This window comes from Paramisgurnus dabryanus, chromosome 12 (genome assembly GCF_030506205.2).
Source record: "Paramisgurnus dabryanus chromosome 12, PD_genome_1.1, whole genome shotgun sequence".
Taxonomy (NCBI): domain Eukaryota; kingdom Metazoa; phylum Chordata; class Actinopteri; order Cypriniformes; family Cobitidae; genus Paramisgurnus; species Paramisgurnus dabryanus.
In genome coordinates this window covers 38,131,169-38,147,604 of record NC_133348.1, presented here as the reverse complement: position 1 = coordinate 38,147,604, position 16,436 = coordinate 38,131,169, and the positions used below count along the sequence as shown (strand labels likewise).

The 16,436-nt window shown below is 38.3% G+C and overlaps 1 protein-coding gene and 1 pseudogene across 2 annotated transcripts in view; one reads left to right on the top strand and one right to left on the bottom strand.

Moving 5' to 3' along the window:
* ddhd1b (DDHD domain containing 1b) overlaps positions 1-16,436 on the bottom strand; it is a 336,751-nt gene that overhangs the window by 87,220 nt on the left and 233,095 nt on the right. For both annotated transcript variants that reach the window (XR_010531220.2, XM_065263706.1), the window contains exons 10-11: positions 12,386-12,450; positions 12,001-12,179 (exon numbers count right to left, since the gene is read on the bottom strand). Coding sequence is in view for 1 of the 2 variants with exons in the window: in XM_065263706.1 (XP_065119778.1) it covers positions 12,001-12,179; positions 12,386-12,450 (244 nt within the window). In the remaining variant the exon portion in view is untranslated. The remainder of the gene's footprint in view (positions 1-12,000; positions 12,180-12,385; positions 12,451-16,436) is intronic.
* Positions 13,943-15,591, top strand: LOC141279918 (uncharacterized; annotated as a pseudogene).

The window sequence follows — 16,436 nt, the reverse complement described above, 5'->3', positions numbered from 1 at the left end:
TTAGAATGTAACATTTTATTAACCTTTGTTTATGTTTCAACACATACGTATGCTTTAACAACAAAGAACAACAGCATTAAATGCTGACTTATGTGTGTTGTACACAAATGCACATAAGTGAATCAAACCCTACACATTTTATGCTTTTCATGTGTAAACAATCAGGAACACAGCTCAGTGACCATTAAAAGAAAATAATGTGACAGATTCTGTACTTTTGTCTCATGTTCATCTTTTAATATTTAGACATTTCTTGACTCCACAACAAACAGAAGAATACTTATGAAGGGCACTTGTACAGTATGTGTAAAACTGCAACATACACAAACAGTACAGAAAAAGAATACAAACACAGAATAGACAAGCATTTCAAATTAACAAATTAACTCTATTCTCAATGTTGATGTAGCTAATAGCTGAAATATCAGACAAGTAAACTGACAACAGTTTTGCATATGTATAAAGTTAGAAATCTCCTAAGATGGTCTGAGGACATTGACAGTTTACACTTACATAAAAATGATTTTAGACAAAACTCATGTTTTCTTACGTTGTCATGTCACGTGTGTTTTGGGAGAAACACTTACATCATGCATTACAGTATACAGCGAATCAGACGTCAATCATCGATGGATTTTCTTCAATCTGTGCTACAATGCTTCTGGAGGTTGCACGCGTTTAACTGTGTCTGACGATGGACGAACAGGTCGCGTGTATGTAATGGCGGGTACATGTGTGAAGTTTTGCTTTTAGTTAAAAGATTGGTAAATTCATTTCCACGTCACCCAACACTGGTTATATTTTGCGTGTTTCTACATAGGTTACGGGTAAAACAGCTTCGGACGATTCCGTTTTTGCAGCGATCTGAACAATTCATTCAAACTGATTCGCGAATCAATTTAAACGTTTGGCCCAGAGTCGTATAATAACAGAGTTACGAAACGCTTTGATCTCGCCGCCGCGCGGTCACGTGATTCATGTAACGTTCTACAGTTCCAAACCAAGCAGGGCTGTCAATCTGTTTGCATAGGTTTTCAGCTATTTTAGGTAAATATTTGCTTGTAATGGGAACTGATCACTATACTTACTATGTTTATAAGGTTTTTTTTACTAGGGAGTGATGGAAATACAGTAAATCAGTTAATAAAGATAAACAGATAATTGTGACCCAAAGATAACTGTGGTTATCTATACCAACTACAGCAACACAGTTTATCTTTTATTTTTGTAGCAAAATATGGCTATATAAATGGCTATCAATCTGCTAAAAACATAATTCCTACACTTTTACTATATTAAAATCACAAAAAAAGATCGCCAACGTGGTTATTTGTAACAGTGAAGCATAACAGAAACACACTAAATTCATATTTAATTGTATTTACAGTACACACTAAATGTTAATCATACGTGATTTTCGAGGATACATCACTCGTATTACTTACCAAACACAATGAAACACATAGCAGCATTGTGAAGCAGTGTGACTTTCTTATAAGGCATTTAGCTTGTCGCTGTTGCCCCCTAGTGTTACTCGTAATATATAAAAAAAGATAAGTATAAAGTAGATGGCCACCAGTAATAAAATATTAAACCATTAAATCTATATTATTCACACATTATACACAAATCATTAAAATATAAAATTTTGACTAGTTATTATTAACGATAATCATTACCTACAGCAGAGTTCATAAAATATCACTAATTGACTATATTAAAGAAATGTCCGAAAATGTAAAGAGAAACGGTAATTTCATCTATTTACCTGCAGGTGCCATTGAAATGAATGGGCTTCAGTGCTGCGTTTGGAACTATGCGTCACTACCGGTCACTACATGAAACGCTGTTACTTCCGCATTCCATTCTTACAACGGACGTCTATGTGAGTGTCGTAACTCTATTATTATACGACTCTGGTTTGGCCCATTCGCCTTGTAAAGAACCGACTCAAAAGACTCATTTATTTTCAACACTTTGTAAGGAATCGACTCAAACGAGTCATTAATTCGCGAATGCGCCAGAAACACAAGATAGCAATTTAAAAATAAAATACACATTTCGTAATTAATTAAAATACAGTAACGAAGGAACGCTGCATAGTGTAAACGAAGTAAAAGTACAATTTATTTTTTCCACCTCGGAAGGGCAACTTGAGTCGAGAAGGGCATATGGGCAGTTGCCCGGGCAACCTGAGCAACCCCCCTGTGCACGTCCCTGCTATGGGCCCTATTTAACAATCTAAGCGCATCGTCTACAGCACATGGCGTACGTTCTAAATGGGCGTGTCCGATGCCACTTTTGCTAATTTAACGACGGGAAAAATGGTTTGTGCACTGAGCACAGGGTCGAAAAGGGTTGTACATATTTTCCTAATGAGTAATGGGTGTGTTTTGGGCGTAACGTGCAATAAACCAATGAGAGTCTTCTCTCTCATCCCCTTTAAAAGCCAGTTGCGCTGGTGCTATGTTCAATCCCTAATTAGATGACGGACTTTGTAAACTGAAAAACTAAGCAGTTTAAGAATAATGTTAAAAATGTGTTGTTTTCATTTTTATTGAAATTGATTTTTTTTTTATTAAAACCTTTAAAAGCCTTTTTCTTTCAGTCATAGAAGGACAAATAGAAGGCTTTGCATTGCTGTAAATGTATTGCTATCCTACATAATCATTGTAATCTTATAAAATAATTTTCAAATATGCAAGAAAAGGTTTGTACTCTAAAAATACAGACATGAGAAAAATGAATTTACAAACACGCAGAGAGCCGAAGCGTTTCAGCACTAGAACAGCGCCATATGGGTTTTTTTACAAAACACTACTTAAAATGTTTCTCATCTTACCATATCCACAGGTACAGTGTCATCATATACAATAAATCCGTAAGATAGCATTTAAAAACATTTAAAAATGGATGCATTTGTTTAAAGCAAAGCATTTATTTACTTACCAGGCTACAGGTGAAGCAGCTCTTTGCGCTTTCTAACGTCTCATAATCGATCCTCATTTATGTCCAAAAGACTCAAAAATAATCTTTTACATTCAATCCTTCAATCTTTCATATTTAAAAGCATTTTTGTGCAGCTGTGCATTGATTTATGTGATAAGCAAACCCACTTTGTCATCCCGTTTATGGGCGCATATTACTAATGCGTTCTTTATAGTGCTGCAACGACGCGTCGACGTCATCGATTACGTCGACTATGAAAATACGTCGACATGCGTAAAAATGCGTCGGTGTTTACTTTCATTTCGCGTAATGGCGGCTTCTGCTCCTGGCAGTGTTATCCATACATTGATTTGTTTGTGTGCGCCACAAAATCAACAATGGCCGCAACATTTAACGTTACATTTTTATTTTCATTTAAAACGGCTTCATTTATTGTTGTGCGCGCTCGGTGGTGCCTCTCTTGTGCGCACGCGCTCTCTCTCTTTCTCTGCGTGAAGCCCCTAGACAGCGCCTCTCATACATGACACTGAATGAAAGAATTAAAAGTTGGCTGTGTTTTGTACTTGCATTTTCACGTAAACGTCAGATGTTACTGGCAGAGAAGACGACTGATTCGAGTTTATCATGAAAGATTAGCAGTGTTTTCCCACACAAACAGGTTATGTGCTTGTGCGCGAGCTCTCTCTCCTATGCCCGCGCATGCCTTCTGTAGTAACTCTGTGTAATGGCAATTGTTAAATTTGCGCCGAATTGTGAGTTGTCATCCCACCGGGTTGAAGGTTGATGTTGCCAGCACTTATTCAGCCCCACCCGCGTAATTTGCCGGCTTTAAAAATGTTAGCGCAAGACGCACGGGTTGCTTTTCAAAGCGCTCGCCTGTGAACACGAGTTTAGATTCAGATGCGTCTGTATTTGAGGGCGTTTGCCGCGCGTCTAGATGCGCGACCTGATACGAACGGCCACTTAAATGAAAATGAGACAAATAATGAATGATCTATGAATAGTTATATTATTCATCGTCTTTTGATAACAAAAACTTATTTGATGCAAAACTCATCAGTTTATTTAAAACGTTTCATATGAATATAATGTTTTCTTAAGTAAAACAAGTCCATTCAATATTTGTTCTTTTTTTTATGACACAAGGTATTTGGCAATGTACATGATCCAAGTACTAAAAATTAAGATAAGGATTTTTTATTTTTCCTCCTGTTCCTCTGCATACTTGATAAATCTTGCTTGTGTATTGTATATCAGGAGTTTCTAAAGTTTTTCAACCCAACAGGTAATCTCAAGACCCACCATTTTTTTAAAATAGAATATAGGGAAAACACAAACACATTTGTTCCATTTTAGTAGCTTTTGAATATGTTTAATTGAATAATATAAAAATACCTTATCTTAGGGCTGCAAGATTAGAGCAAAAATCATAATTGTTTACTGTATTTGCATTGATTTGGAAATTATCTATTTAAAAAAATACAATGAATTGCAAGGATGCAGAAAACAGTTCACTATTGCACACTTATGTATAGGCTACTGAGGATTTAACTGTATTATTTTAATATAGTCAGTCATGAACTAAAGTGGGCCAGTCTAAGTCATGAAACTCCAGGGCCTGGGTGGTTTCCATTAGCTTAAGCCAGGACTAGACCTTAGTTTAATTAGGAAATATAATTAGTTTAAACAAACATGCCTTACTAAAAACATTACTTGTGTGCATTTTGAGGCCAAACTAAGGGCACTGGTGTATTTTAAGATATGTCAGTGCAAGATGTTTTCAGTTTGGACAGCTCTTATATTTATTTTAGTCTAGGACTAGTCTAATCCCTGTCTGGGAAACGGCCCCTATATATCTGACAACAGAACAGATAATATGTGAAAATAGCATTCAGTTGTGTTAAAATACAATAAAACAAACAATAACTGTCAGATCAGACAGAGAGTAGAAAACAGATTATCCAACAGATGAAATAGCTAATCAAAAAAAGAACACTGTATTAATAATAAAAAATAGTCGTTAGACTAGTCGACTAATCGGAAAAATAATCGCTAGATTAGTCGACAGAAGAAATAGTCGTTAGTTGCAGCTCTAGTTGCAAAGCAGCTTTACATGAGTAGATGTAGAGGAGAACATTGAAAATCAATACATAGTATAAGAAGTAGAATATAGCGGCTAAGGATAAAAAACCGTGTAAGCGAGCATATTAATAATGTAACGTATACAGTAAAGTGCTAAATTAAGCCAAAGTTGGCTGACTCTCCCTGGGACTAAAAAACCCCCTAGGAGAAAACCCGGTGGGAAAAACTCCTAGAAGGACAAAGCTCCGATTTAGCTGTCTTGGACAAATTTTGAAATCCTAAAAGATTCCTGGAATCCTAGGCTAAAATCTGCTGTCTTTGATCGCTAGTTTGACATGTTCACAGACAGCCGATTAATGACCATTGCGATCAAAATTATCCTCCGACAAAATTCTGGGAGTGTCAGAAATTTTGAGACACAATCCTGCTGTGTGACATCTCCCTATGACAACAGCCTGAAGAGAAATCGCGCTGGAAATACAAATGCCAGGTACTCGTTTCCTTATATTTTCTTCTTTTTATGCTTGAGTCATTTTAATCAAAAGTCACAATTAAAATGAATGGTGGATGTTGTTTCGGTTTGCTAGCCTTTGCTTCAGCGTATGTTTGCCCAGCCGTTGTTGATCGATGACGTAAAACTGCGAAGGTGTTTGTTTGCGTACGTCCAATTTTTTTAAAGTCTGACATTGATGGAAACTGAGATCATAGAGTGTGACATGAACTTAACTACGATCTTGTTTGCACAGTGTGGCAAGCAACAATCCTAAAGGACTATTTAAAATCACATAGTGTATACTGGGCTTAAAGTAAAATAATATTAGACATTTGAATAACACTAAATAATATGACAATAAAAAAATGTAAGTGATAATTCATCCAAAAATGAAAATTCTGTCACATTTCCTCACTCTTATGTTGTAACAGACCTGTATAAAAAATGTTTGAGGAATGTTTGTAACCAAACCATGAGCCCCGTTCACTTCCATAGTATTTTTTTCTACTATGGAAGGGAATGGGGCTCATGATTGCTTTGTTTACAAACATTCCTCAAAATATATTTAATCAAGTTTTTCAGAACAAAGAAATTTATACAGGTCTCTTACAACATTAGAGTAAGAAAATTATGACAGAATTTTTAATTTTGGGTGAACTATACCTTTTATACCACTTACGACTTAGAAAATTCACACAAACAGGAACAAAACATGACTGGGTCACCAAACCTTCGCTTTGGTAGTGAGGTCATAGAGTTGTTATTGACAGCTGAGTGCTAACTGTTCTAACAGGTGGTGTGTCTGTCTGGCAGCCCACATGACGCACCTTGGCCAATTCTTCACACGTGAACGCCTAAACATGATAATTACAATTAGTAATAAATATATGCATTTTTATTTAATAAAGTATTGCAAATGACAACTCACTCAATACACTCTTGAATATGTTTTACCCAGAAAAGCTACTTAAGCCTAATTCAGTAATTTTAAGTTATTTGAGTGCATTTGTGTAATTGCCAAGAATATAATACTAATGCACATATTAACAGGCATACATGCATAGAGGCAAACTACAAGTACATATTTGCCAAATAACAGATAAGAGCACGTAAAACAAAACGTTTAGACTAAATTCACTCCCATCACAATCATATTATACCCCTATACGGTCTTTTGTATTTTACAGTTATGTCAATAGTGTTGATGGTAGCAAGTTTATCCTAAACACTTTAAACAACAAATCAATAAAGCACATGTACTTTGAACATTACATCATCAATAAAGATTAGATTACACTAGACCCTGCTACCCTTAGATATCGGCATTTGTTAGGTTTAACCAAAAGAAACATGCAACCAAAAAGAAAAAACAACTTACATTTTCTAGATGAATTGATGGTACAGCTCCGACTTTAAAATATAGTCTTGCTGCGAGTCCAGCTTCAAATTGGCCGAGGTTAATGAAGCGTCCGGTGTAAAGTGCTTAACACATACAAGCACATTATTCCTATTGTTTCTGGAATATTTCCTTATATATCTCCACGATCTCTTCATTGCTTGCTGCTAACATATATGGCGCTTTTCCATTGCATAGTACCCCACGGTTTGGTTTGGGTCTGGTTACTATTGGGAGTTTTTCCACTGGGTGCTGTACAAAGTACCCGATACTATTTTTAGTACCACCTCGGTTGGGGTTCCAAGCGATCCGAGCTGATACCAAACGTGACACAAAAACACGGTAGATCACTGATTGGTCTGAGAGAATCGTCACTAACAGCGTCATCGCTATAATGTAAAAGATAAGCTTTACCTTAGTGCTAGCTTGCGCTGTCTCGAGCAAACATGTTGTCGTCTGTGCTCTGCTATAAGTTCCCAAACTCCTGTTAAGCGATGAAAAACATCCACAGGTTGAGAACCAGGAACACCATAGCAGTTTTTTTCCAGACTTGCAGCTTGTAGCAAGCAAGCAAGCAAGCAACTTTATTTATATAGCACATTTTTTAAACAACAGACGTTGTCCCAAAGTGCTTTACAAACTAATAACATTAAAATCATACAACACAACAAACATACTTCATTCAAAAGCTAAAGAAAATAAATACGTTTTTAAATAAGACTTAAAAGTTGTAACTGATGGAGCTGACCTCACATGTATTAGGAGACTATTCCAGAGTTTTGGACCTACCACGGAAAAAGCACGATCTCCTTTTGTTTTAAAATTACAACGAGGTACCTTTAAAAGTAGTTGATCAGAAGACCTGAGGGTTCTAAAAGGAGAGTAGGGAACTATAAGGTCACTAATATACCGGGGGGCAAGCCCTGACAATGCCTTGTAAACAAACAAGAGAATTTTAAAATCAATCCTAAATTTGACCGGAAGCCAGTGTAGAGATTGAAATATGATCTCTCTTTCTCACCCCCGTTAAAAGCCTTGCCGCTGCATTCTGCACTAACTGTAAGCGGCCAAGCAGAGTGTGGGGTAGACCGATATATAGTGAATTGCAGTAGTCAAGCTTAGATGTTATAAAAGAGTGAACCACAATTTCTAGGTCCCTACTGGATAAAAAATTCTTTACTTTAGCAATTGATCGCAGGTTAAAAAAGCTTCCTCTGACAACAGCACCAATCTGTTTCTTAAAATTAAGCGATGAGTCCATAACTACCCCTAAACTCTTTACATGATTCTCAGTCTTTAGGGATAAAGAACCCAAATGATCTGAATAGGTAGATAAAACGGGAGAGCCTACGATCAGAACCTCAGTTTTACTCTCGTTTAATTGGAGAAAGTTGCTAGATAACCAGAGTTTAATGTCACTGTAACATTCCTGTGCTTTATCCAAAGAACAGGTTTTATCTAAGCTCACAGGAAAGTAAAACTGGAGATCGTCTGCATAGCAGTGATATGAAATGCTATACTTCCGAAAAACACTTCGTAGAGGGAGCATATATAGTGAAAACAGCAACGGTCCCAATATCGACCCCTGAGGGACACCACAAACCAAAGGGGACGATGTGGAAGAGAAATCTCCCAAGTTCACAGCAACTGTCCTACCTTTCAAATACGAAGCGAACCACTGAAGAGCTATACCCCGCACACCAACCCAATGCTCCAGACGACTGAGGAGAATTTCATGATCTATTGTGTCGAAAGCAGCGCTCAGGTCCAATAAAACCAGAACAACATTTGATCCAGAGTCCAACGATAGTAATATATCATTAGTAACCTTGAGCAGTACCAATTCTGTGCTATGACAGGTCCTAAAGCCCGACTGGAATGTATCTAGAATATCACAAGTATTTAAAAATGAATATAGCTGTAAATAGACCACTTTCTCTAAAATTTTAGAAATAAAAGGCAATTTAGAAATTGGCCGATAATTGTGATAAACTGTATGATCCAAATTAGGTTTTTTCAACAAGGGGTGAAGAATTGCATGTTTAAAACTACTAGGTACCACTCCATTCATTAAAGAACTGTTAATTATAGCTGTTAGGCTAGAACTCACAGTGGGAAAAACATCTTTAAAAAGATGAGTGGGTAAGACATCCGTTTTACAACTACCTCCGTTTATTTTGGAGACAACATCTGCCAGCTGTGCTGATGAAACTGGTTCAAAATTAGAAAAAGTGTTGGACAGTGCAGGATTAATTTGTATACAGGAATGTACAGGTAATATTTCACTTCTAATCCTATCAATTTTTTGAGTAAAAAACTGTAGAAAATCTTCACAAGTTTCTTGTGTGGCATCTCTCATAACATTCCTTGTAGGATTTAAAATGGAATCAATTGTGTCAAATAATACTTTTCGCCGATTTGCGTTATCTGAAATGACCTTAGAATAAAATTTCATTTTCTCCTCCTTTACTACTTTCTGATAGTTAGCTAGAGAATCTTTTACAATTTCAGAGGAAACTTGAAGTTTATCTCTCTTCCACTTTCGTTCAGCTTTTCTACATTCTTGTCTAAGAGTGCGAGTTACATTATTCAGCCACGGTTGAGAGATTACCTTTTGTTTCTTAAGTTTAAGAGGGGCAACACAATCTAACACAGAAGTACATGACTTTGTAAAAGCCTCAACCTGCACTTCAATGTCCTCTCCAACAGCAGTGTCTATAACATGCGATGAATACATTTCGGAGAAAAGGTTTGCAGTTGTGGAATTAATAGACCTGGCATAATGTACAGGCTGCGAAGAAATTGGATGAATATAAGAACAAACAGCATCAAATACCACTGAATAATGGTCAGAAATGCCTACATCTGAAACTTCCAGATTTAATACAGAAATACCAAATGATAGCACAAGGTCTAATGTATGACCTTTCTTATGAGTTGGACCAGTAACATGTTGTATAAAATTAAAAGACTATTATTTCTGTCTTTTCCAACGGGACACTGGCAGTATATTTTAGCACGCTAAGATTATTTCAATTAACTCCCCGTTTTCCGTCATTTAGGTCATTCAGTTGGTGGCGGTGAGAAGACCAGATGACTGGAATATGACTGTCAGAGAAAGCCGTCTGACGACTGCTGTAACTGCGGCGTGATCCACGATGCACATACCGTGGTCGGCGCGTAATACCCAGGGCAGTACATCGATTATAAACTCCGACTGGCAAGCGTGGCGAGGATTTTAAACGTAGCAAGTCGGCTGATGAATAGCATAAAGCCATATCAAAGGAATTATACGATTTAAATAGTCGATAATTAGCAGGCAGAGTCAAACAAACCAAGTAAATAAACAGAGATAACATTATCAGCTTCCGCTTATGATCCAAAGTTAGAAGATGTTCAATCCTACCATGGATGGATAAACAAAGGACAAGAATCTGGTGGTATCACCCTGGTGCGCGTCCTTTACCGCAAAAACTGTTGCGTAGTTTCCAACCATGAACTTGAGACAGGAACCGAGTGATATCAATCCGTTGGCCGTCCCATAGATGGATAAACAAAAGACAGGAATCTGGTGGTATCACCCTGGTGCGCGTCCTTTACCGCAAAAACTGTTGCGTAGTTTCCAACCATGAACTTAAGACAGGAACCGAGTGATATCAATCCGTTGGCCGTCCCATGGATGGATAAACAAAAGACAGGAATCTGGTGGTATCACCCTGGTGCGCGTCTTTTACCGCAAAAACTGTTGCGTAGTTTCCAACCATGAACTAAAGACAGGAACCGAGTGATATCAGCCCGTTGGCCGTCCCTTGAAGAAAAACAACCGGGCAAACAGAAACGTAGTCTCCAAACCTATGAGGACAGTCCTTTTCCCAACTCCTTTTAAATCCTTTAAAATTGCTGAAAATTTAACGTTTAACATTAAAACTTAAAAGATTAAAAGATTAGAAACCGGAGAGCAGCGGCAGAAACACACGCCAGCGTACGCTCAAACCGGAAGCCGGTAGCGGCACATTGGCAACACACGTGCGCATTATATGTGTATATGCAACTTAAATGAAGCTCAGTGGAGCGCGTCGTCTGACAACCCCACCAGTGTTTGTACAGAAACTGTCATGTGATACAGAGGTAGGGATAAACACGATGTGCAAACATCTTTGTGGTGGTCAATTTTGATTTTGTAGCGTACTGAGAAATAATTCATGAATGTTTGGGGATGTTAAGCATTCCAACAACTCTCTCACTTGTATGATACAGCAGCAGGCAGTGCAAATATAACGACACGCCTATAATCCCTCCCACTGTAGAGTGTTTCTAAACGCAAATGGAAAAGCTTACCAAGCCCAAGTGAGCTGACCCGACCTTGTCCAAACCACACCATGGGGTACTGTGCAATGGAAAAGCATCATAACTGTACCGTCATTAGCTTAACTTCGCTACCTGTTAGCAAAACGGAAGGCAGGGGCGTGGTCTACACTCATATGAGGGACTCCAAATTTGGCTCGGAGTGGTTTTATTCAAATAGGTAGTTGCCTACATATGTACCAACACGATTTTGATACAGCTTGCTTAATGGCACATTTTCAGGCTCAGAAATCATATAAGACACTGTCTGCGTGTTTTAATTTCAGCTTTACGGAGTTGGCAGACATGGCAAGAACATAACTACATGCATAAAAAGCTTAAAAAGTGCAATTTTCATCCAATGACCCATTTAAGACTCTTCTGCACTCTGCAGGAGAGTGTATCAGCGTAGTGTACCCACTTTTCATAGTGACGTATGATGAATGCGGGGATTTGAAGGAGGCAGACCTCATATTCAGCCATTGTAAAGATTGGAAGAGCTAGGCCATTTTCAAAAATATCTGAATGTGTGATCGTTTGAAAAAGATGAACATATGTAACTTGGATGGCTTGAGGATAGGAAAGTCATTAGATAATTTTCGTTTTTGGCCGAACTGTTGCTTTAATATGTAATTTTACTTCAAATTCACATGCTACACACCCTGCAGTTGTCTTTCTACTTAAGGTACGTTAAACTGAAACTGAAAGTTTAATGATTTTCCGTCGTCCATCTCACCCATGATGCTGGCCTTGCCCAGGTTTGTAATAGACTCGCCATAGTGTCTGCGGGGCTGTGGGGGGGAGGTGCAAGGGCTTGGGAGACTCTCAGTATCGGACACAGAACTACTTTCCTTTAATGGGTTCAGTAGAGTAGGACGGATCTGATCATACGGTGTGGGGCTGGCTGTGTTGCACCTAAAAATCAATGGTCACACATATGTACAAACGTGTCAAAAGAATTTATACTGGAATTGAAAAGTATAATAAAAGCATGCAGTTTATTAAGATTCACTTGTTGTTTTAATCAATTGGTCATGAAGGATTCACAAACATGATTATTACTGACTGGATTTTTAAGACAACGTGTAGATTTTTGCACATATTTTAAATATTTTACTCACCAGTTGATCTGGACAGGCGCTATATTACTGTAATGCTTTAAGATGAGGGGCTCTAGTCTGTATGCCTGGAGAAAAGCAATTCATTACTTAGTTATTCTGTTGACAACATATTTAGCCTGTTTAATTACACTAACCTTTCAGCTAAGCTTGGAGGTAGCTGAAAGAAGAAAATGTTTTTTCTCAAATAAATGCTTAAATAATCCTTATGTTGTTAAATGTTATTTTATATATATGCTATAATATATGTATGATATAATAGCTGCGGGAAGGGTGCTGCAGCACCCCCTGATGTGAAGCCCTGGAAAAAATCAAAACCATAGGTCTTAATATTTTTGGGCAATGACCCTTAAAGCGATAGTTCGGCCAAAAATGATATTAAACCCATGATTTACTCACCCCCAAGCTGTCCGAGTTGCATATGTCCATCGTTTTTCAGACAAACACATTTTCGGATATTTTAGAAAATGTCTTAGATCTTTCAGTTGATTAAATGTAATGTTATGGGGTCCACGACCATCAAGTCCAAATAAAGTGCGTCCATCCTTCACAAAATAAATCCAAACGGCTCCAGGATGATGAACAAAGGTCTTCTGAGGGTAATCCGCAAGATGTTGTTGTAGAAATATCCAGATTTAAAACTTTATTGACGTAAATAACTACCTTCCAGTATTGCCGCCATCTTAGACTCCTCTTTATTCAGGAAAGAGTATCAGTGTAGTGTACGCACTTTTCTTAGTGACGTATGACAAATTCGGAGGGCGGGGGCACAGAGCAGCAGCAGAGTAGCCTCCGTAGGCTGCGTAAGCTCTCATCCTGAATTCGGACCCGACTAAGATGGCGGCGCTACCGGAAGGTGGTTATTTACGTTAATAAAGTTTTAAATATGGATATTTCTACAACAACACTGGGCGGATTACCCTCAGAAGACCTTTATTTATCATCCTGGAGCCGTTTGGATTTATTTTGTTAAGGATGGACGCACTTTTTTGGACTTGAAGGTCGTGGACCCCGTAACATTACATTTAATCAACTGAAAGATCTAAAACATTTTCTAAAATATCCGAAAATGTGTTTGTCTGAAAAACGATGGACATATGCAACTCAGACAGCTTGGGGGGGGGGAGTAAATCATGGGTTTAATATCATTTTTGGCCAAACTATTCCTTTAAGAGGAGAGAGGCATGAAGCAGGGACTCCGATAATAAATGTAAAACAGAAATATTTAAGTAAGCAATAAGGTACGAGAAGCTGCTTTATCATATCAGGCACAACGCAAAGCGAGTAAAGCACAACTATTGACCAATCAGAATCAAGGGCTGGAACTAACTGTTTTATAAATAGAAATAAACCATATTGTAACACAGCCATACTATGTTAAGACAGTACACTAGCACTATTATGCATTCTGTTGTTGTTGTTGTAGATGCATCATTTTCTGTGTATTACTTGTTAAAGTAAAGTATTATTTTAAAGTAATACATTACATTACAATTCTGTGAGATGGACAATTGAACATTTACCTGAACCTAGCCTTTCAGTTTATGAAGATGACCGATTATGGTGCATGGCACAAAGACGGTTCAGTTATTCAGTTCAGTTATCCCAAAAGATCACTATGACCACGTTTACGTGCACCCGCATAGTGTGATTATAATGGGATTCTGGCAATATTGCGATTATACTTTACCTCATGTGAACATAAAACTTTGATAAAAATAATGTGATTAAACTCTTAATTGCAGTAAGTGTAATCGTATTAAAAGAGGTGGCATAAGCAGTTTTTAATCGCAGTATACATGTAAACACTTCAATCACATCTATACCACACTAACCAAAGTCCATGTGTTTTGGTCACACACCCTTAAGCACAAATTCATTTTAAACTTGACATTAGGAAGTGTATTCCCTGAACTCGGCGGATTCATCCGATGTATGCTTTTCTGACCTGTCCTCACCAGATCGGGAAGCTGTGAAGGAGGTGCTGCCTTGCCTTCGCAGAGTCAGCGTGCCTCGCATCACCCTGACCACAGACACTCGTAGGCGGCCGAGGCGTGCTGCGAGCGAGCACCCGTCTCGATGCAGCTTCACGGACCGCATTCGGGCGAACGGAGACGCCATCGCCCAGCATGAAAACGGTAAGACTCCGCTTGTCATTGTAACCTGCACTACTTGCCACATGTACAGTTTAGCTTCTTCCGTCAGCATAGAGGGGTTTACATGTGCTAAGTGTATTAAAGTAGTAAGGCTGACGGAGAAGGTTGCAAAACTAGAAGCGCGCATCCGAACGCTAGTTGAGGACAGTAAGACCGCTAATGTAAATGTTACAAACACTGTTTCGGGTGCGCCTAGTGTTAAGCGTAATACACATTACGTGTTAAGCGTAATACACAGTTGGTTCCGACTTCAGAGTCAAGGCGGCTGACTAACTGGGTGACTGTCAGGCGGCATAGTCACATTCGGCACCAAAATCACGCTCCTGTTTTAATATCAAACAGATTTTCTCCACTCAGCAATACACCGGCTGAGACGTCTGTTAATAGTGCCCTGGTTATTGGAGATTCTATACTCAGGAACGTTGACATTGAGGCACCAGCCACCATAGCCGATTGTATACCGGGAGCCAGAGCGTCTGACATTAGATAAAAACTTAAAGTGCTGGCTAATGCTAAACGTAAGTTTTCTAAGATTGTTATCCACGCTGGCATGAATGACACCAGACTCCGCCAGTCGGAGATCACCAAAGATACTATTAAAGAGGTGTGTGAAATTGCAAAAACAATGTCAGACAATGTAATTTGCTCTGGTCCCCTCCCCGCCTACCGGGGGGATGAAACTTACAGTAGATTAGTGTCTCTTCATGGCTGGATGTCAAAGTGGTGCCCTCAGCATAACGTAGGGTTTATAGACAATTGGAAGCATTTCCGGGGAAGACCTGACCTGCTAAAGAGAGATGGCCTCCATCCGTTTCCGGAAGGAAGTGCTATACTCTCTAGAAATCTGACCAATAGTCTTACTTTTGATATTGTCTGACTATCCAGGGCCCAGGTCAGGAAACAGACAGATCGGCTTACCCATCAGTCTGTTAGCTGCCTTGACATGTCAAGATCACATTATATCCCAGCACATAGAGCCTTTTTTTAAAAAGAGTACCAACACATCTCGACTGTGTCTGTTCCTCGAACAAATAAATACAGAGCACCGTTTACCTCGTCTCGTACAAATCTTATTAACATAAAATTAGAACACAATACATTAACAGATGAAACTCAAATGTTAAAATTCGGCCTACTTAACATTAGATCGCTTACCAATAAAGAACATATTAGCAATTAAATAATTACTGACCAAAACTTAGATGCACTCTGTTTAACAGAGACCTGGCTTAAAGCAGACAATTACATCAGTTTAAACGAATCCACCCCACAAGACTATTATTATAAACACGTTCCTCGTCTTAAAGGGAGAGGCAGTGGTGTAGCTACAATATACAACAAAATGTTCAAAGTAAACCATAAATCCGAACTAAAATTTAATTCGTTTAAAATAATACTGTTAAATATGGAAATAACTGACCATAACAACAAACAGCTTTCATTCATTTTAGCTACCATATATAGGTCTCCGGGCCACCACACAGATTTTCTTAAAGAAATAGCAGACTTCCTATCTGAGCTTACAGTCACTGTAGATAAAGCTCTTATCGTTGGTGATTTTAATATCCATGTGGATAACTCAAAAGATGCATTAGGACGTGCGTTCATCGATGTTCTAAATTCTCTAAATTTAACAAAACGTGTCAGGGCCCACGCATACTCGTAAGCACACATTAGACTTAATTCTGTCACTCTGACTCAATATTAATGACACCGAAATATCACCCCAGAGCGATGCAGTTTCAGACCATTGCCTTGTGTCATACACAATACTTCTAGATAGGACCGCTCAGTCTACAACATGCTACAGATTAGCCAGAACAATAATTTCCACCACTAAAGTTAGCTTTATTAGCACTCTTCCAGACCTGTCTCAAGTGAAACATGTAGCAGATAAC